The sequence below is a fragment of the Protopterus annectens genome, chromosome 9.part0 (assembly GCF_019279795.1).
Source record: "Protopterus annectens isolate FY-2018-M chromosome 9.part0, PAN1.0, whole genome shotgun sequence".
NCBI lineage: Eukaryota > Metazoa > Chordata > Ceratodontiformes > Protopteridae > Protopterus > Protopterus annectens.
In genome coordinates this window covers 577,838,609-577,861,540 of record NC_056743.1, presented here as the reverse complement: position 1 = coordinate 577,861,540, position 22,932 = coordinate 577,838,609, and the positions used below count along the sequence as shown (strand labels likewise).

At 37.3% G+C, this 22,932-nt stretch overlaps 1 protein-coding gene across 3 annotated transcripts in view; it reads left to right on the top strand.

Annotated features, from left to right (window-relative positions):
* The window catches only part of LOC122811336 (zinc metalloproteinase-disintegrin-like batroxstatin-1), a 301,349-nt gene that overhangs the window by 110,792 nt on the left and 167,625 nt on the right, over window positions 1-22,932 (top strand). For all 3 annotated transcript variants that reach the window (XM_044083108.1, XM_044083107.1, XR_006366236.1), the window contains exon 8: window positions 2,215-2,304. In XM_044083108.1, the coding sequence (XP_043939043.1) occupies window positions 2,215-2,304 (90 nt within the window). The remainder of the gene's footprint in view (window positions 1-2,214; window positions 2,305-22,932) is intronic.

Sequence of the window (22,932 nt, the reverse complement as noted above, 5' to 3'; positions counted from 1 at the left end):
GAGTGTCTTCTGCAGACAGAGTGGTTTAATTCTTTCTTAAGGAAATACTGTTTTGTGGAGATAATGCTGGATTCCTGGAAAGTATTGCATAAAATAACAGAAGGCAGATGAGACTTCTGAGTGTGGATTAACAGAAGGCCCATGCATGCCTGAGATAAACAGGACATGAAACTGTGCTCCAAGTAGTTGTCAGGGAACTAAACCATTTTCTAAAATCAATTTTGCACCTCCTACCAAGAATCCTTATTTGACAATATATTCCAGGATGTGACAGAATATATTTTCAATGATCTTTGATAAAGCTCCAACATTTGAGACTGGTATGAATTTGCTAAGTTTGAGGTTTTGGGTCCTTAAGGTAAGGGAAGAGTTGCACTTATATTGCAAGAGGTGTGACTACACAAAGAATTGCAAGATTTATAATATGAGCACAAGTTTTTCCAATAATGGAGGCTGCCATTTTTACAAAGTTTGGGTGGAGTCTAGAGCGAGGGTACTCCATAGCAATCAACCTTCCATCTCTAAAATGAGGAACACTAGTCCTCATAATGTGGAACAAATGGGGCAAAATGTGGAACACATACTAACAGCTTACTAACAAATTCAACTAGGGATGTCATAGGATGGTTAAAATATAATGGTATAAAAGATCTTTTAATGAATTAATATGACTTGATTTCTATTTACCATGGACATCAGTAAAAAATTATTAACACTGAAAGTTATGACAAACCCTTTCAATGTGGAACTTTGAGGAACATGAACTTTTTAAGACACCAAATGAGGTATGTTCCTCGTTATGAGGTACACTTGAGAGGTATGGGGTACTTATTCTTTTCCAATAGAACTTAGGAAGTCTCCAAGCCAAAGTCAGTTTGAGAGTTTGGGAATTTGAGCCTCGGATTATATTATCAACTAAGCCCTTGGATGATTCTTAACTCTGTTATTATAGGTGATGCACTTTAGAAATAGGGACATGCAAGAATTTCTAAACTGAAGCAAGAGATGCTGTTCCTGACAGACCTCTGTGTAAAGCTTATGCTAGATCCTTGTTACATTTTCCAAACCAACTCATGGATTTCCCTTTGAAAAATTACTGGTTTCTTAGCAGTTTTGATAGCTAGTCAACTATCACTTCACCATTTTAAGAAATTCTCATCATTAAATCATTTCAAAGCTATTCCATTGTTTAGAATATTTATCCCATTTATTAAGCACTGCTTTCAGCATGCTGGTAAACCAAGAGCATTTGTCACCACTGGCTGCCCTTGACTGACTGAAAACACCTTTCTTCTTTGTAACAGTTTTTATAAAGATTTTTAAGATGACAGTGACATTAACTTGAATCATGACTATATATTGGTTGACAGAGCCTAGATGATTTAGTAAGCTGTCCTCTAATACAAAGGACATTGATATTCCTAATACATAAAATGATTTACTTTTAGCCTTCTTTAATGACCGGACTAAAGAAACAAAATAGTGATCATATAAAACGTTTTTCCTGAACCTTGGTACTTAGACAATAGCCTGGAATATTAGAGATATGATGGAATTAGGAATATATGAAACATAATTGCATTATTTAAATATTATACAATATGACATATAGAATTATATTGTGCAGAGCGAACTGGCCACTCCGGTTTTAATGATAATGACAATAAATGAGAACTGCCATTATTTAAGAAAGATTACAACTAATACGAGATGTCATTTACTGTGTCCTGTAATAGTCATATACAAGCTGTGAAGTACAATTGTATGAGATTTTTAGTATGGTCACTTCCGATGACATGACAGGCTGGATGCATGCAAGTGATTGTACTGATCTTTGTATCTTAAAGGAAAATACCCTTTTCTGAATGTTAGTGGATGTGAATATTAATACCAGTTACTTACCATGGGGCTTTGTTTACAAAATATGGTCTCTCTCCTCATACATTACCATTAGAACTAGTTATGCCAAGGTATTTAGAAAGTGTAAAAGGACCCTATTAAGCTAGAAATGAAAAGGAAATAAACGGTGAAACTTCTTTTTCTGTTTACGTTAATAATACAGTAAAAGTATGCTTGCCTACACGTGTATATACAATGCTACACATCTTGGAAATTATATAGTCACTAGCAAATATTCTTGATTACAGTGTCATACTATAAACAAACTGAGATTAAGCTTATGCAAACTAATCATAGAAATGTTATGTATTACAGGAATGTGAAAATCCCTGTTGTAGTGCATCATCCTGCAAGCTAAAACCCCAGGCACAATGTGCTGAAGGAGAGTGTTGCAAAGACTGCAAGGTAATACTTTTTCTATTTACAGGGTAACATGTCACTGACAGTGTGATAGATGTGCTTTATGTAGAAGTGCCTTAATAATATTTCTGCATACAGAGCTTTATCACTAAAAGAGCAATAACTAATCATCCAAAGCTGAAAAAAAACAAACCTCTAAGTGGACATTATATTCTCTGGTGGGATGGGCAGGCTTGAACTACTGACATCAAATAAAATAGCACATGACCTAGATATATTCATATCAAATCATTTAAAGGTGAGATGGCACAACTGTCAGAGTGGTACCTCAAAGCACTTTTCCTTCCAGTTTAGTTTTTGGCTAGGGTGCCTTGTTTGTAAAGTCTAAATGTCATCCATGTACCTGCATGAGCTTTTGTCAGGAGCTCCAGTTACCTTTCATGTTCCAAAGATCATTGAACTGTAAACTTCCTGTCTTACCTGTAGGTTGGCATGCCATGTGTGAGTGAGTGTGTATTACACACCAGACAGATGTCAAATGCAGCATTTTCTTTTTCATGTTTTGCAGCCATTGAATGCCAGGGTAATCTCTTCTTCCCTGCAGTACTGAACTAAATTAAATAGGTAATCAAAGAATGAATGAAAAAATTAATTTAAGAAGGTCAATCACTGTGAAAGTCCAGTAAGTGAATCTAAGGCGATCCCGAGCTGCAAAGGGGAATCATTAGCAGGAGAAAAGTAAACATTTGTCTTCTCTACTGAGCTGGTGGTGTTATACCTGGATACTGCATATAGTTCTAGAAGGTCAGACACACCAGAACAGTGTCTATACCAGAAGACTTATGAATAATGCCTAAGAAAACATAATATCTCATCGTGGATGGGTGGAGCATATGGTAAAGGCATCCCAGTAGAATTGACAATTTCCAGTAGAGCAGCAGGTTTCACTGGAGGAAATATTCAAAAACATAGGGGCATATAAGGAAGACCGAAGGAGGGTGGCTAGATGTTAATGTTAAGAAATCTTTACAAATAGACAGAAAGGACAGTGGATGCATAAAATATTCTTTTGACAAGATTACTGAAATAAAAATTGTGGAATCCAAGAATGAAGGGCATAAGCCTAAAGTAGTTCTAAATTGACTGTAGGAGGACTGAAAGTATTGTTTAACAAGCAATAGCAGCTTATACACATGGTTTGAAAAAAAGGATAGTCCAAGAAGGTCAAGCCATCTGTGTCAGGCAACTTCTATATTTTTAAGATGTTATAGTACACTGGTTATGAAGTATTAGCTTCATAATATAAACATGAAGTAGAAGTTTGAGGGCAACTACGTAAATGTAAATCAGTGGTAAATGTCCCCAATCTACCAATATCAGCTATAGTCTGGGACTACATAAATTAGCTTTTTCTAATGAAACTTACATTTTTATTTGCCCTCTCTGTCATTTACTCTGTCACTGTTTAACTTATGAAACATTCATGAAACTCAGCGGCCAGCGACCAGGCCAGACCAGGAAAAGTATATATTTGAAAAATGTCCTTTAACCTCTTCTGGATTATTTTATCTAATCAGACTCAACCACTTCTTCTTTTGGCTCCTCAGTTTACTCTACGTAGCTCATGGTCTCCCCTATGTGTGTGTATATATATATATATATATATATATATATATATATATATATATATATATATATATATATATATATATATATAGATATATATATATATATGCATACATACACACACACACACACATATATATATATTTATACATATATATATATATATATATATATATATATATATATATATGGATGTTCATCGTGCATACAGCTGCAGTCATAACAGATGGGTTATCCTGCCGTCAGGCGGGTCCTCGGTCAGCCGAATTCCAAAGTCTAGGTCCAGCGTCGGTTGTCTTCGCTTCTTCCCTGACGTCAGTGTGGCAGGGGTATAAAAGAACCAGCTGACGCCATCTTCTTCAGTCTTTCTTGCCATGCGGTGTCCGAAGCAGAAGCAGTTCGCAAGTGCCGGTCGCCAGCTCCTGAGATTTATGAAAATATTTCAGCCAAAGTCTTCTTGAAAGCTAAGTACCCCGTTGGGGAAACTTTTCTTGCCTCAGACTGATGTCAGACAAAGTTAATAATTGCATTTCATGTGATAAGCAAATACCGCATAAGGATTTCCATTCTTTCTGTATTCCTTGCTTAGGCCCAGACCACAACGTCTCGGCCTGCCGTTTTTGTGCTAGATTCAACAAACACACTATAAAGTGTCGGGCGGAGTTCACCCAACACTATTTTGGTAAAATATTTAATTACATTATGTCGTCGGATACTCCGACTCCAGTTTTGAGTAAAAGATGTAAAGATAAGGACCGACATACAAGGTCCACGACTTCTACCGACACCACGCTAAAGCCGACTACCAGTGCTCCGGTTCTCAGTGAGGCGCCTACGCAGCCCCTGAGTACCGATGATGCTTCTTTAGTGGTGTCTTCTGTGCCCGAGGTCGCAGGCTCCTCGTCCCCCATTCCGTCTTCAGATACTGATGCCACTCTTGGCGGGGAAACTCAGAGTTTAGTCAGGCCTGCCACTTCTCAAGGTGTCTTCATCTCAAGGTGTCTTCAGGCCTCCCTCCTTTTCCATTAAGGCTTTCACAAAATCTAAGGCAGCCATGAAAACTAAAAGACAAGGTCCACAGATCCCCTCTCAAGGCCCCATGCCTAAAAAACAGATGCTCAAAATGGCTGTGGATTTGATTACTCTTATCAGGAGTTCCCAACCCCCCTCGGACAAAAGGCCCAGATTGGAGGAAGACTACCCTTCCTCAGATCAAGCCTCTATTACCTCAGAACATTCTGAGGACCAGGAATATTCATATTCCCCTTTTGAAGACTCTGATGCTGAGGAGTCCATTCCCTTGGTCCCCCCCCCCCCGAGGACTATTCTTTTGGGGAAACCTTACATACCTTAAGGGAACACTTCCACTGGGAAGGCCAAGATTATTCAGATTCCAATAAAAGGCTCAGGGATTTTCTCTTGCTTCCCCAGCACAGGCCTCTGGCTATCCCTCCTGTCTTGGATATATTAGATGATGTGTACACAAAAGCCAGCTTCAACCCAGATTCTTTACCTCCAGTTCCTGTTAAACCTGACAGGTATTACCGGGTTCCTGATTCACACAAATTCCTATACAAAAGCCATACTGCTGACCCAGAAACTATTTCACAGGGTCCCAAGGGAATTAAGGCCTCTACTGCCAAAAACCCATTACCTTCAGAGAGAGATTCCAATGCTTTAGAAAGGTGGGGGAAAAAGGTGTACACCTCGTCCACTTTAACCATGAGGGCATTAAACTGTCAGTTCCATATGTTAAAGTATCAACAGTTTTTGATATCTCAGCTGAAAAGCAAAATGACACAACCTGAGCAACCAGATTTAAAGGAGGTGCAGGATTTGTTGCATAGTGCAGAGCAAGTGTGTAAACATACCTTGCAGTGTGGTTTTGATGCTTTAGAGGCCTCATGTAGAGCTGCTGTTACAGAGTTTGTCATATGTAGATATGCTTGGCTCAAAGAGCAAACCTTACCAGATCATGTCAAAGCTAAATTACTAGATGCACCTCTTCAAAAAGATGTATTGTTTGGTGTTAAAGCTGAGGAGGTACTAAAGAAAATGGAGGAAAAGGCAAGATCAATGCAAACAGTGAAAGATTTCCTACAGGTACAACCTCCACGTTTCAGCAGAAACTGGCCTTCAAAAAATTGGTCCTTTCCATCCATGGACAGACCTCAAAGAGGCAGATACAGGCGCCCGAGGGGTAGAGGGCAATCTCAAGGATCATTCAGAGACAGACAATGGCAAGCACCTACACCAAGAGGTGGAGAAGATAGATCACAGTCATTCAGAAAGCAGACACAATGACTTTCCCCTTTGCATGCCAAGCAAAGCTTTAATGGCAGCACCTTTAGGCGGAAATCTGGCATTATTTTCAAAAAATTGGCATATTGTCACAAAAGACAAATGGATCCCGGACATTATAGACAGAGGCTACAGATTCCACTTTCACACCCTTCCAAAAATGAGAGGCATGCCAAACCTGCCACAAAATCAAAGGGCAGAGGCACAAAAACAAATTTCAGCTCTCATGGACATGAAAGCTATTCAAGAGGTACCTGCACAAGAACAGGGTCAAGGTTTTTATTCCAGACTATTCCTGGTACCAAGGAAGGACAAAGATTGGAGACCTATTTTGGACCTATCCATCCTAAACACATATTTACTTGTACCAAAATTCAAGATGCTCACATTACAGCAGCTTCTTCCCATGCTGGGCAAGGAGTCTTGGCTGGTAACATTGGACCTCAAGGAGGCATACCTGCATGTCCCTATCAGACAAGATTGCAGAAGATACCTCAGATTTCTTGCAGGTGCAACCCATTACCAATTCTCTGCATTGCCCTTTGGCTTATCTACTGCGCCCAGAGTGTTTATGAAATGCCTGGCATCAGTAATCGCCTTCTGCAGGCTACAAGTGATACAAATCTACCCATATCTGGACGACTGCCGGATCCAAGCGGACAGCAAGGACATACTTCTGAAACACCTGGCGTTTGTAATAAAATTGTTGAACTTTCTGGGATACACAGTCAACAAAAGGAAATCAAAACTAATACCCTCTCAAACAATAATTTTCCTGGGTGCCAGCTTGAATACAAACACCCAGATGGCCTACCTCACGCCAGAGAAGCAAGGGCAACTATCTCAATACTTCAGCAAAATGGCAACCTTCACCAGGCTGACTGCAAGGAAAATCCTGCAGGCTCTGGGATTCATGGCATCTTGCATCCTACTGATCCCATGTGCAAAGCTGCATATGAGGAAACTTCAATGGTACCTAAAAAACTTATGGTCTCAACACCGCCACAGTTTGGAAACAATTATACCACTCATTCCATGTCTTCAAAAGGAATTTCTGTGGTGGGCCCAAGCATGCCAAAGAAACATAGGTCTCCCCTTCTGCATGCCTCAAGCAAATCAAATCATCACAACAGATGCCCTGGACTACGCCTGGGGGGGGGGGGGGTGGCGCACATGAAAGATCAGTGCATTCAGGGCAAATGGTCCCAAAAAGAGAAGCACCTACACATCAATCAAAAGGAAATGCTAGCAGTACAAAATGCTATTATGCCCTTCAAAGACCTACTGCATCCAGGCCAGCTATTGATAAGGACAGACAACACCACAGTGATGTGGTACATAAACAAGCAGGGAGGAACTCATTCATATCCCCTGTGCAGACTAGCCATGTCACTTTGGAACATGGCTCTGGAATTGCAAATCCAACTTCATGCACAATTCCTGCCAGGAAAGGAAAACACACTGGCAGACAACCTAAGCAGAAATATGACAGATCCACACGAATGAAAGTTGCATCCTCAAGTATTCGCAAATATAATTCAGGCATGGGGACAGCCAGACATAGATCTCTTTGCTACCCACAGAAATTACCAACTGAAAAATTTTTTCTCAAGGACCTATCATCCACAGGCCTGGAAAGTGGACGCACTTTGTTTCAATTGGGCAACATTGACAGTCTATGCCTTTCCACCTCTCCCTCTGCTGCCCAAAGTTCTATTAAAAGCCAGAGCAGAGAGGCCAAACATGATTCTCATTGCTCCAGACTGGTCAAGACAACACTGGTATCCACTCCTGAAGAGCCTGACGCATTCCCCACCATGGATCCTGCCTCTAGTGCCTCTTCTGTTGTCCCAGCACAACTTCAAAACTCTTCACAGTCAGCTGAAAACCCTCAATCTAGCCGCATGGAGGATTCCTTGGTTTCCCAACAGACCCTCCTCTCCAAGGAGGTACAGGATGTCATCTTGGAGGCCAGAAGACCTTCTACTAGAAAAGCCTACTCCGCCAAATGGAAACGGTTTTGTGCCTGGAATCAGAAAAAGGGTCAGAATCCTTGGGTACTAAATTTACCTCGAATATTACAGTACCTAGCTGAGATGTTAAACAGTGGACTTTCCTTCTCCTCCATCAAGATCCATGCTTCAGCCATTTCTGCACAATACAACACAGATCCTCCTTTATTCTCTCATCCTCTCTTAAGACAGTTCCTCCGAGGGGCTAAGAATATAAAACCCCCAAGGAAACCACCAGTACCTGCTTGGGACCTCAACTACATTTTGGAAAAACTGACTCTGCCTCCATTTGAGCCAGATGCTTCAACAGAACTGCAATATTTGTCACAGAAAACAGCCTTCCTTCTGGCTATCACCTCAGCACACAGGGTTTCGGAACTACAGGCCCTCATGGCTGTGCAACCTTTCATCATTTTCCATCAGGACAGAGTTTCCTTACGAACCAACCCTTCCTTTATGCCAAAGGTAGTATCCAGTGTAGCCTTGAATCAGACTGTCCACTTATCTACCTTTTATCCTAACCCACAAAACAAAGGAGAAAGACTACTACATTCCTTGGACATTCACAGACAACTTCGTTATTATTTGGACAGGACAAAGCCATTCAGAAAATCCGAGCAACTATTTGTGTCCTATGCTACAGGTGCTCAAGGAAAGGCTATCTCCAAACAGACAATCTCAAAATGGATAGCCCACTGCATATGCTTTTGTTACTCATTTCATGGAAAAACTGTGCCTTCAAGCATCAGATCTCACTCCACAAGGGCCACAGCTACCTCTGCAGCTTTCCTCAGGGGGGTTCCTACCAAGGACATTTTGGAAGCAGCCACTTGGAGTTTTGTGCACACTTTCTCCAAGCACTATCACCTTCCACTTTACTCTAAATCTAGAGCGGGATTTGCCACTGCTGTCTTGCATGGCATCCTTGCTCCTCCTAGTTCCACTTAGTGCCTGACACCCCTTTTTAGCTTTGGGATTCTACCCATCTGTTATGACTGCAGCTGTATGCACGATGAATATAGTACAGTTTTGTACCTACCATAAATGTAAATGTTCGAGTGCTAATACAGCTGCAGTCCAGGTTTCCCTCCCTCCATCCCCTCTTGGGACAGGCCTTATGACAAACACCTCCTCATACAACCTGATTGGGGTATTCGTTTATGGTGTATTTGCTTGCAAACTACTGTTTTTTTATTATTTTACACTGCATTATTACATAAGTTTATGTTTTGCCTTCCTCCTGGGGGCACCTGACATCTGGGGCAAGAAATACTGAAGAAGATGGCATTGGCTGGTTCTTTTATACCCCTGCCACACTGACGTCAGGGAAGAAGCGACGCCGGACCTAGACTTTGGAATTCGGCCGACCGAGGGCCTGCCTGACGGCAGGATAACCCATCTGTTATGACTGCAGCTGTATTAGCACTCGAACATCTACATTTATGGTAGGTACAAAACTGTACTTTTCACTTCATATTGCCAAAATGCTGAAATATCTTATTTCAGCATTTCAACACTATAAAGCCGAAACCATCAAAACACCAACACCTCACAATCATGAAATCACAACATCGAACACACAGCATACAGCACACAACACACAAACCATAACACCCACACCACAAAACACTGAAATACAGCACAGCCCCACACAGACACACACTTACACTACACAAATGCAGGGGGCAAGCCCCCCTGCACCCCACACCCCTTATATATACTAACTCTGAGATCGCACAAACAGTAAAAAAAAAAATCATCACACATAGCCAACACACATACTCATACCTCCACCTCCATACTCTAACCCACTCGTACAAGTTAAAAAAACACTCACACACACTCACTCACTTTAAACTGCAGACACCTTCCCAGCCGAACACTTCTGTACAATAATGTAAATGCATAAGCGCAAATTCGACATAGTCCTATTTGCAGTTCTGCACTTTCGTTATTTTAAGATTTCAGCTTCATGGACACGAATTGCTGAAATTTGATATTTCAGCAATTCGCATTTATGAAATGAAACCACACATACACACACACACGCACACACACACACACACACACACACACACATATATATATATATTTATGTACACACACACGTATATATATATATGTATATGTGTACAGATATATATATATATATATATATATATATATATATATATATATATATATATATATATATATATACACACACACACACACACACACATATACATGATAAAGTCAATACAATTACTGAGCATGTAGGTAGTGAAATTGTACCCAGTACTGATGTCAGATAATGCACCCCTGGAATATTCTCTTCTTATATTTTTCTGCACATTTCAAAAGACAATTTCCTACAAACATTTGAAAATAAGAGGCTTTTGTCAGCTGGTGTGAGGATTTAAGAGTGAATGATATGAGCATATTAGGACTTTGATAATGGAATAGGGTCAGCTCTGAAGTAAATCTTAAACTGAAGGTTAGAAATCATCCTATCAAGATTATACACAGATCTAGATCAGACTTGAAATTTTAGAGATACTAAATGATGGACTTGCAGAATAACTTTTATGATTGGGATGAAACAACCAAAAGGAAGAATTAAAAATGTGAAACAAGAAATAGATATATTATTGGATGTAAAATACCAATTTCTATATCAGCTACTGAAGGATAATAAACACTTTTGTAATTTGGATGAATATAAGAAAGCATTAATTTAGCAATGAAATTAAGACCGATGAAATCTCTGGTTTGCTGCTTTGAAAAAAGAAGTTGGGTTACATTATACTATGAGCCAAATGATAGTGGACCACATTCAAAGGCATGGCAAGCATTGATATCAAACTCAAAACTGGGGTGAAAATGAATGTGACAGTCAAACGATCATAGAATCCTAGGAAATACAGGGCAACAGAGTCTTCCAACTATTTACACATGATCAGTGCCCACCCTTAGACTGTACCTCTTTTTTCAAGGAGATCTAGGTCAGTTAAGCCAATAGATGAATTGTGAATGCCAATCCAGTCATCCATTTACTTCAACCTTTCTATAATGGTTTAGGGTTGCTATGGCTTGCTCAGTTTGCATCAAGATCTTGGTGGTTGCTGTGACGAAAGAGGAAGTGACTGAGCTACATTTATTTTTCTTTTCATTTAATTTAATTGTATTTATTTATTTATTCTGATAAACAATATGCAAATCTTTTTTTCTTGAGTCAAAGTCCATTAAAATGAAAATAATATATACAAAACAATAACAAATCTCCTACATAAAATACTTCTTAAGTAACTTCTTAAAAGCTGGTATACTGACATGGGGATATATGTATATAAACATACACAGCCCAGAAGGTTTGGAATCTTAGCTTGGAAGTGTTTTTTTACATATTTTTACACCCCAAGCAGACTTCAAAACATTTTTCCTCAAGGTAGATAGCAACTGCTGGGTGTGTGATGGGGAAGAAGGAGGTAACTGGGAATTCAGCAATTTATATAATGCTGGACTGATGATAGTTACAAGGAAAGAAGAGATATGTGATGTATAATGCATGTATATGGAAACAATGTAATATGGTCTGTTTTCTTTTTTGTTACTGTATATCTGCCTATATCTTGAGTGATAATTTAATAAAATTATTTAAAATAATAATAATTCTAAAACTTAATGAATGACAGCAAAGTAGTATGGCTATCCTTAACAGCTGCAACCATAAATGCATCAACAATACAACAGGGATGCTGCATTGTTAAGTAGCAAGCCAGAAGTAAAATCATGGGAATTGAAGGTTTACCTATAGAATTCAGCTAATCATAATGATGAATAAATACCAAGATCTGTTCAATATTTTAAGGCAATGTTTGAGACAAAGGAGATTCATTTATATTGGAAAGAGATAGTAATAGTAGTGATACCAAAAAAGGGAAGAATAAAGGATTTTTTGTCTTTTTTGCCTTTGCTGCTTGCCAGCGGTCAGATCCTCTTTCAGTCTATCAATCAATCCATTCCTTTCACTGATTAGAGTAAATGAGGAGGGCTCATCAGTGAGGAAGTTATCAGGGATGAAGAAGGCTCATCAGTGAGGAAGCTATCAGGGATGAGGAGGGCTCATCAGTGAGGAAGCTATCAGGGATGAGGAGGGCTCATCAGTGAGGAAGCTATCAGGGATGAGGAGGGCTCATCAGTGAGGTAGCTATCAGGGATGAGGAGGGCTCATCAGTGAGGTAGCTATCAGGGATGAGGAGGGCTCATCAGTGAGGAAGCTATCAGGGTTGAGGAGGGCTCATTAGTGAGGAAGTAATCAGGGATAAGGAGGGCTCATCAGTGAGGAAGCTATCAGGGATGAGGAGGGCTCATCAGTGAGGAAGCTATCAGGGATGAGGAGGGCTCATCAGTGAGGAAGCTATCAGGGATGAGGAAGGCTCATCAGTGAGGAAGCTATCAGGGATGAGGAGGGCTCATCAGTGAGGAAGCTGTCAGGGATGATCTGACATTGTTATTGTTTTATCTCAAAGTCTTGACTTTATACACCAAATTAGATGCTGCGGGAGCATGAAGTAAGTTGACTACCGAAAATGTTTTTTCATTTCCTCATGGGAAGTTTCCACCGAGCAGACCCACCCTCCCCATTACAGCATCAGCTATTGTTTCTCTTGTCTCAAACAGCAATGTTGTACCACTTTGTGTGCCGCTAAGTGCATGCAACCCCTCTCTTTATTGTAGGACAAATGGATGGATCATATCTCTTTAATCCTCACCCTCCCTACTTGGCTACTCCAAGGCCTTTATGTCTACCTTCATCCACTAGCAGTGATAACAACATTAGAAAGGGATTTAAGTCTGCCTTCTTCTTCTTGTAGACTAATTCTGCATTAAATCATAATTATAATTTGTTTACACCAATCACCATGATAAGGACAGCAAAATATGAAGCTCATTTGGTTGATGATCTGTGTGGATCTATGAGGGTAAGGCAGACTTTTGATAATATTTTAAGGGATGGAATATTTGTAAAAACTGCTTATCAACAGCAAAAGACATTGCTGATAGTGGGCCCGGGTATGCAGGGGGCTGTCAGCGTGGATGATTATTATTATTTTATTCAGGCTCTCCTGCAGTTGACTTTTTTGGTAAGATTTGTTGTTTTAATAAAGGCTATGTATATGGCATTTAGAGCAAAATTTAAGATGGACACAGGTCTGTCATTGTCTTTTATGTTGCCTATGGGTACTAGGCCAGGAGGTTCATTGTGCCCTATTTTATTTACATTGGTTTTGGAACTTTTTGTTATAATGGTGAGAAAATCAAGTTTGAAGTGGTGCATAATAGACCAAGAAGAAGTAAAAATGTTGCTGCTTGCTGTGGATGATTTTCTAGATATGGCTGATCCTGAAAAAGACAGATTCAGTCTTTTGAAAGTTGAGTATGTTTGGTAAAATAAATATATAACAAACAAAAAACGGCTATCAGGTAAAACCCAGTATATAAAAAAGGAATGTCTATAAAAACAACACTATACCGGGTACCACACAATAACGTCTTTATTTAAACAAACAAACAAAATGCATAAAGAGAGGTGAGCGCTTTCGCAACCCTAGTTGCTTCATCAGACATAGATATAAAACACTCTGTTGCTTATATACTTGTACACTCAATTAACTCTCAATTAATGATGTCATCCATTTAAGGAAATTTAAAGTTGTATTCAACCAAGATACATTGTCAAAGCTGCTATAAAATGACCACATAAAAACATATAAACATGATAAAAAGTATAATTTATATGATATAACTGTGTGTATATCATGTATAAATAGGTGGTGTATCTATAAATAAAATATAATAATTTATAATATAAAAGATGTGTATATATGTGTGTGTCTAAAAAATACATATGTATAAAATGTAAAATGTATAGATATTGATGTAAAGGGACTATAAATGTATGAAGGTTAAAAATGTTGTATAAAATGTTATTTGTGTGGAAGACGTCTTGCTTTGTGAAAAGGAACTAAGGATGTGGACCCATTTAGCCCTGGATATTTATCAGCATTGAGCTTTATAATCCATCTTTGTTCGTAACTCTCAGTAAAATTTTCTATGTCCCCTCCTCTTATATTCCTATAGACACATTGTAAAACAAAAAACTTGAAAGAGTGTGAGGAGTCTGTGTTCATGACATGTTGAGCGAGTGCATTCGTTTTTTATTGTTTCTGATGTCCCGTATGTGTTCTAAAATTCTGTCCTTCAAATTTCTATTGGTCTTCCCAACATAAAAAAACATGACATTTTTGACAGAAACAGTAATACACCACATCTGTGATCTTACAATCAGCGTATGTATAAAAATAGAGTTCAAAGTTTCTCATAGGATGAACATATGGATTAGTGCTATATATATGCACTCAGGCAGTGCATGACCTACAAGGAAAAGTACTTTGACGTGTAGAAACAAAGGCAGTCTTCTTTGTGTCTTTATTGCATAAATGTTGTTTAAGTGATAAATTATTCCTAAAGCTGAATCTGGGTGCATTACCAACAATTGAATGTAGGCTAGGAATTTCTTGTAAGATGTGCCAGTGCTTTTTAATGATATCTGTGTATTGATTCACATTACTTGCAAACTGAAACACTGCTCTAAAACCAGAGTTTTGTGTACTGGTAGCATTGTTATTATAAGAACTGTTAGCAGCTGATGTCTGAAAATACGGTTTACATCTTGAGTCCCTCATAGACCAAGCATCGGATATAGTTTTATCTATTTCATCAGTATGATATCCTCTTTCTAAAAAATCAGCTTTCAAATTCCTTAGAGCTAATGTAGCATCATTGTCATTATTGTGTAGTCTGAGGGTTCTATACACTTGTCCTTTCAGTACGTTTCTTGGAATGTGTCTTGGATGCATACTGGTTTTATGTAGATATGTATTTTTTCTAGTAGGTTTGTGGAAAATCTTGCTCTTAAGGCACATTAAATCTGATTTACTTATATGTACATCTAAAATTTCAATCTCGGACATAGAGAAATGATGTGTAAATTTCAGAAAATCAGTAGATGTATGTAAATAATTCACAAAAGAAATAAATTCCGAGTTGTTGCCTTTCCACAGCAAAAAGACATCGTCCACAAAACACACATACCATGATACTTGGTGTATAAAGGGATTTCTTTCAGAGAGAATATTTGTTTGTTCCCAACGTACTAATGCTAAGTTAACATTGCTATTTGCACATGGAGTGCCCATCACTACTCCAACTTGCTGTATAAAAAATTCTTCAAAATAAACAATATTGTTCTCCCAGATTCAGCTTTAGGAATAATTTATCACTTAAACAACATTTATGCAATAAAGACACCAAGAAGACTGCCCGTGTTTCTACACGCCAAGGTACTTTTCCTTGTAGGTCATGCACTGCCTGTGTGCATATATATAGCACTAATCCATATGTTCATCCTATGAGAAACTTTGAACTCTATTTTTATACATACGCTGATTGTAAGACCACAGATGTGGTGTATTACTGTTTCTGTCAAAAATGTCATGTTTTTTATGTTGGGAAGACCAATAGAAATTTGAAGGACAGAATTTTAGAACACATACGGGACATCAGAAACAATAAAAAAACAAATGCACTCGCTCAACATGTTATGAACACAGACTCCTCACACTCTTTCAAGTTTTTTGTTTTACAACGTATCTATAGGAATATGAGAGGAGGGGACATAGAAAATTTTACTGAGAGTTGCGAACAAAGATGTATTATAAAGCTCAATGCTGATAAATATCCAGGGCTAAATGGGTCCACATCCTTAGTTCCTTTTCTCAAAGCAAGACGTCTTCCACACAAATAACATTTTATACAACATTTTTAACCTTCATACATTTATATTCCCTTTACATCAATATCTATACATTTTACATTTTATACATATGTATTTTTAGACACACACATACATACACATCTTTTATATTATAAATTATTATATTTTATTTATAGATACACCACCTATTTATACATGATATACACACAGTTATATCATATAAATGATACTTTTTATCATGTTTATATGTTTATATGTTTTTATGTGGTCATTTTATAGCAGCTTTGACAATGTATCTTGGTTGAATACAACTTTAAATTTCCTTAAATGGATGACATCATTAATTGAGAGTTAATTGAGTGTACAAGTATATAAGCAACAGAGTGTTTTATATCTTTGTCTGATGAAGCAACTAGGGTTGCGAAAGCGCTCACCTCTCTTTATACATTTTGTTTGTTTGTTTAAATAAAGACGTTATTGTGTGTACCCGGTATAGTGTTGTTTTTATAGACATGTTTGGTAAAATGTCAGGTTGCATTGTTAATAACACAAAAATTAGAGAAGTAGGTATAAACTTGAATAAACTCTGTCCCTTCCGTAACAATGAGGCTGAATTATGCATATGCATTTTAGGCAGAGTATCTGTTAGGAAAACATGGGTATTTGAAGCTAAAAGATGACTTTACATGTGGAAAATGGCAAGTTTAACGTGCATACTTTCTATCTTGGTCCAATTTAGACAGAGCTTCACCACCGATGCGCCCTATAGTATCAGGGGCTGGGTGGCGTACTGAGCATCTATCTATTTTTGTTGAAGGCACACTACATGGACTATTGGAGAACTGTCATACTATCCTAAGGGACACTAAAATGTTTCTTGAGAAACTACACAACAGGATGGAGAATTTTACAGAGGATGAGGAATTTGCTCTAGTTACAATGGACATAGAGTCATTATTCACCAGCATTCCAAACGCATGGGGTATTGACATGGTCAGGAATTTTTTAACAGTAAATAGATGTTTCACCAATGATAGAGTTCAACTAATCTGTAGCTTGTTAGAAATTATATTGGAGAACAATATTGTTTATTTTGAAGAATTTTTTATACAGCAAGTTGGAGTAGCGATGGGCACTCCATGTGCAAATAGCTATGCTAACTTAGCATTAGTATGTTGGGAACAAACAAATATTCTCTCTGAAAGAAATCCTTTTATACACCAAGTATCATGGTATGTGCGTTTTGTGGATGATGTCTTTTTGCTGTGGAAAGGCAACAACTCAGAATTTATTTCTTTTGTGAATTATTTACATACAACTACTGATTTTCTTAAATTTACACATCATTTCTCTATGTCCGAGATTGAATTTTTAGATGTACATATAAGTAAATCAGATTTAATGAGCCTTAAGAGCAAGATTTTCCACAAAACCACTAGAAAAAATACATATCTACATAAAACCAGTATGCATCCAAGACACATTCCAAGAAACGTACTGAAAGGACAAGTGTATAGAACCCTCAGACTACACAATAATGATAATGATGCTACATTAGCTCTAAGGAATTTGAAAGCTGATTTTTTAGAAAGAGGATATCATACTGATGAAATAGATAAAACTATATCCGATGCTTGGTCTATGAGGGACTCAAGATGTAAACCGTATTTTCAAACATCAGCTGCTAACAGTTCTTATAATAACAATGCTACTGATACACAAAACTCTGGTTTTAGAGCAGTGTTTCAGTTTGCAAGTAATGTGAATCAATACAAAGATATCATTAAAAAGCACTGGCACATCTAACAAGAAATTCCTAGCCTACATTCAATTGTTGGTAATGCACCCAGATTCAGCTTTAGGAATAATTTATCACTTAAACAACATTTATGCAATAAAGACACCAAGAAGACTGCCTGTGTTTCTACACGTCAAGGTACTTTTCCTTGTAGGTCATGCACTGCCTGTGTGCATATATATAGCACTAATCCATATGTTCATCCTATGAGAAACTTTGAACTCTATTTTTATACATACGCTGATTGTAAGACCACATATGTGGTGTATTACTGTTTCTGTCAAAAATGTCATGTTTTTTATGTTGGGAAGACCAATAGAAATTTGAAGGACAGAATTTTAGAACACATACGGGACATCAGAAACAATAAAAAAATGAATGCACTCGCTCAACATGTTATGAACACAGACTCCTCACACTCTTTCAAGTTTTTTGTTTTACAACGTATCTATAGGAATATGAGAGGAGGGGACATAAAAAATTTTACTGAGAGTTACGAACAAAGATGGATTATAAAGCTCAATGCTGATAAATATCCAGGGCTAAATGGGTCCACATCCTTAGTTCCTTTTGTCAAAGCAAGACGTCTTCCACACAAATAACATTTTATACAACATTTTTAACCTTCATACATTTATATTCCCTTTACATCAATATCTATACATTTTACATTTTATACATATGTATTTTTTAGACACACACATATATACACATCTTTTATATTATAAATTATTATATTTTATTTATAGATACACCACCTATTTATACATGATATACACACAGTTATATCATATAAATTATACTTTTTATCATGTTTATATGTTTATATGTTTTTATGTGGTCATTTTATAGCAGCTTTGACAATGTATCTTGGTTGAATACAACTTTAAATTTCCTTAAATGGATGACATCATTAATTGAGAGTTAATTGAGTGTACAAGTATATAAGCAACAGAGTGTTTTATATCTTTGTCTGATGAAGCAACTAGGGTTGCGAAAGCGCTCACCTCTCTTTATACATTTTGTTTGTTTGTTTAAATAAAGACGTTATTGTGTGGTACCCGGTATAGTGTTGTTTTTATAGACATGTTTGGTAAAATGTCAGGTTGCATTGTTAATAACACAAAAATTAGAGAAGTAGGTATAAACTTGAATAAACTCTGTCCCTTCCGTAACAATGAGGCTGAATTATGCATATGCATTTTAGGCAGAGTATCTGTTAGGAAAACATGGGTATTTGAAGCTAAAAGATGACTTTTACATGTGGAAAATGGCAAGTTTAGAGCAAACAGTGCAGTGTACTTTTTGTTTATCTGTTGTAATTGTGTGTATTTCATAGGTTCATAGATTAGTACTGTGCACTAACTACTCTTTTGGGTCATTTTAAGCTTAGCAATTACTCAATGTGAGACTCAAACCTTACACTTTGTGTCTGTAAGGTAAACACCTTAACCATTATGCCAAACTCCCACCCTTGGTTTAGGTTTTTCTGGTTGGTATTACTACTAATTTTTCTTCAAATCTATTAGAAATATGATAATGATTTTGTTTGGAGATGGTGATAAACCTAGAATGTCATTCAACAAACTGATGCTTTCAAATAAAGTAGTATGCTTCAATATCCCTAATCCAGATTTATTCTATGAGGCCGTATAATAAAAATTATGTATTTATTGTCTATTTGAGACAATGATGCTAAAAGAAAAAAAGTTAGTGTGTATGACTGCAGGAAATAAGAATACGTTTAATAGATACTCTTTTTTTGGATCTATGACACATGAATATTATGAGGTTCCCTATTATATCAGCGAACGCTTAAAATTATCGACTATTTTAAATTGAAACCGTGAAATCCTGAACACCCAAAACTGCGATTTTTTTCCCAGGGGAAAAAAATCACTGGACCGTTTTCAGGACTTTGCCATTTCCTCCACTGTGGTGCGATCTCGGAGTTGGTATGTTTAAGTAGTTGGGGTGTGGGGGAGGGCTTGTTTTTTTCGGAATTTTGCCATTTCGATTTTTAAGGGCCGATTATACAGTGCTCACTATTTTAACTGTTTGCTGTTATAATATAGACCCTATTATGAAACAAGTTATGTAATTTCACATAGCCTATTAGTGAAAAAAGAGAAAAGCCCTTGGATGGTATATTAATCCCCAATGAGGATAGTGAATTGGTGTACCAGACAAAGTGGGCTTAAGCCATTAGAAGGATAGGAACAGTATTGTGATTTACTGTGAACAACTGAGTTCTGATGGTAAATTGGGTACCTGAGAGCAGTTAAATCAGGTGTATAGTTTACACATTTCCCTAGAAGCATGTACATTTGGTGTATGGTTTTCATATTTCTCAGGGAGCAAGAGAAACAGGTGTATGGCTTCCACATCTCTTATAGCCGGAATGTAAAGCAGCACTTGGTACAACAGGGCATATTGGCTTGATGGAGTTATTGGAAGGTTGTGACATTGTTGCTAGAGGCAAGAGGTGACTTTCCAATGATAAAAGGAATAATAAGTAAAGTACGCAATGCACTGAAGGATTTGATGAAGACAGGCTTGGAGCACATTACTGGAAGTTAATGTTACATGGAATCAGATGTATTTGCTAACTGGATATATCACAAAGCACTCAGTACTGGACATCTTTATATCTTTCTACCTGATTGTTTATGCATTGCTTCTCTTTTACTGCACAAAGATTAGGATGGATGTTATGGAATGTAGAGCACCACTGTTATAGGTATGAAGGAGGTCTTTGGAGACCTCCTGAGAACTTATTGTTTTGTCATGTCTGATTTTAGCAAGTTAAAAAAAGCCTGACTAAAATGATTATGCTTATGTGTCAATACACCAACAATGCCAAACCCACACATAATAACTCAGTTCTAGGACTCCTCATAGCTAACATTCAACACAGGTGATTATAGACAGACATCCTTCCAAATAACTTAAGTGACCTTAGCCTTTTTTATTGCTCTGAAAGATTAAATGGATAGCAGAGACCCCTAAATTATTACTGGAGATTTTTCCCAAATGTAAAATAACTGCTCCTTTATTCCTGCCTCAGTGCTATTGAGTGGCCCACCCCCTCTACTGCATTGTGGGCCCTCCTCTCTTGGCCCACCCCCTCTACTGCATTGTGGGCCCTCCTCTCTTGGCCCACCCCCTCTACTGCATTGCGGGCCCTCCTCTCTTTTGCACTTTATTGACATATCACATACATTCAGAATACTCTTTTCCAAGTCACTAGGAGACTCACAACTCAGACATGCCCCTGACTATTAGATAATAAGCCCAAATGAAGTATATAGATTGTACCTGGAAAAACTTAAAGCAAGACCCGTCTAATGTACAATTCCATCAAAATTTCCTCAACCTAAGGAAATACGCAAGAATATCAGAAAATGCAAAAGCCTTGCATTTTAGACAAAAAATGCAAACTGATTAAGTAAAGGAAGTTACTGTCAGTGTACAATCTATATACTTCATTTGGGCTTATTATCTAATAGTCAGGGGCTTAACTGTGTGAAGTAGTATTTAATTATTTTTTTAGTTATCTTTATCAGTCTTAGTATAGTATAATTTATTTAAGTATTTTTTTTTTGTTACTGTCACTATGTGAGTCAGTATTAAGCTCACTAGTAATAATGAGTAACTGTAGAGTTGTTAGTTTCTGTCTCTTAAAACTTTTCTTAAACTCTAGTATGCTTGCCTTAAGTGTATTCTCTGTGGAGCTTTTCTCCCCGGGCCTCTACTGAAAATGGAAATATCTCCAGTTAGACTAGCCCGGTCAACAAATGTAAAATAAATAAAAAAAAAAAAAAACATAGAAACCATACCAGGATGGATTTTATATAGAAAACAATGATTACAGAGTTCAACATCAGGGAGTTGAACTGGACAGAAAGGAATCTCTTTGACTTTGCAATTGATGGGGTACAGGGAAACTGGCAGAAAAGTACTGATTATGCAAAAGTTGTAAATGTTAGAACAGTCTCTCATTTTCAGTTAAAGCTGTACAAACATCATCACAGTTTTTAAGACCCTTTTTGATATAAAACTGGAAGCACTAAATATCAGGCAGGATTTTGAAGGTAGGCATAGCAGAACTAGCTGTTCTTTTGTTTGCTCCCTGTGTCAGTCTTTGGGGATTTGCGGAATGTTCTTGGAATACATGATTCATAAATGTTATGTCATGTGATACAATGTTGATGACTTTTATCACACTAATTCTGCTTCTGTGCATCTTAAATCATAAGAGAACAGAAAAATGTTGCTTAGTACCATTAAATGTTAACTGAAGACAGCATACTAAAAAGCACTGATTGATAAACTATCTGTCCTAAGCAGATCAGATAACAGTTACAGGATTCACCTTAGAAAACATTTACCAATTTAGAGTGCTAAAGTTGATGCAGAGTGAAAATTGTGTTAATATTTATCCTTTTGTAGCTTCTTCAGTTTAGTATTTTATTGACCATGTTGTTTGCAGTTGTGTAACTATTCTGATTTCAGGTCATTGTTCTACTGTATACTTGACCAGACTGACATGTTTTGATGGGTTGTTACATTATCTCCACCTTGTTTTGTGCATGAACACCCCCCCCCAAAAAAAAAAAAAAACAGGAAAGCCTGTTTCTGTATTCATTATCTCTAACTCTTCAGAATGTACAGATATCTTCCACTGCAATACGATTGTGGTTTTAATGTACTTTTAACTCTTAAATGCAAATATATCACCCAAAGACAGACAATTATCTGTGATGGATTTGTACCATGTTTTTATGAACAGAATGGCATATTCAACTTTCTTGTGTGCAACATACTTTGTGTTTTTGTGGGCATCTTTGAAAAAGATGGTGCTATGAGATTTTTGTTGCAGGTGAAACATTTCTGATTAGCTTTATGACATCATCACAAACTTGTCCTGAAGGCATTGCTGGGTATTAGAATTGTAAGCATGTCAGAAACAGTAAAATAATGGTATTTTTAACTGTCAAAATAATGATTTATTATAAAATGATAATTCAGGTTAAATATAGGTAACAAACCAAACCTGCTAGCTACCATTAAAGAATTATACCACCAGATAAAGTAATGGAGTAGCAATATAAACT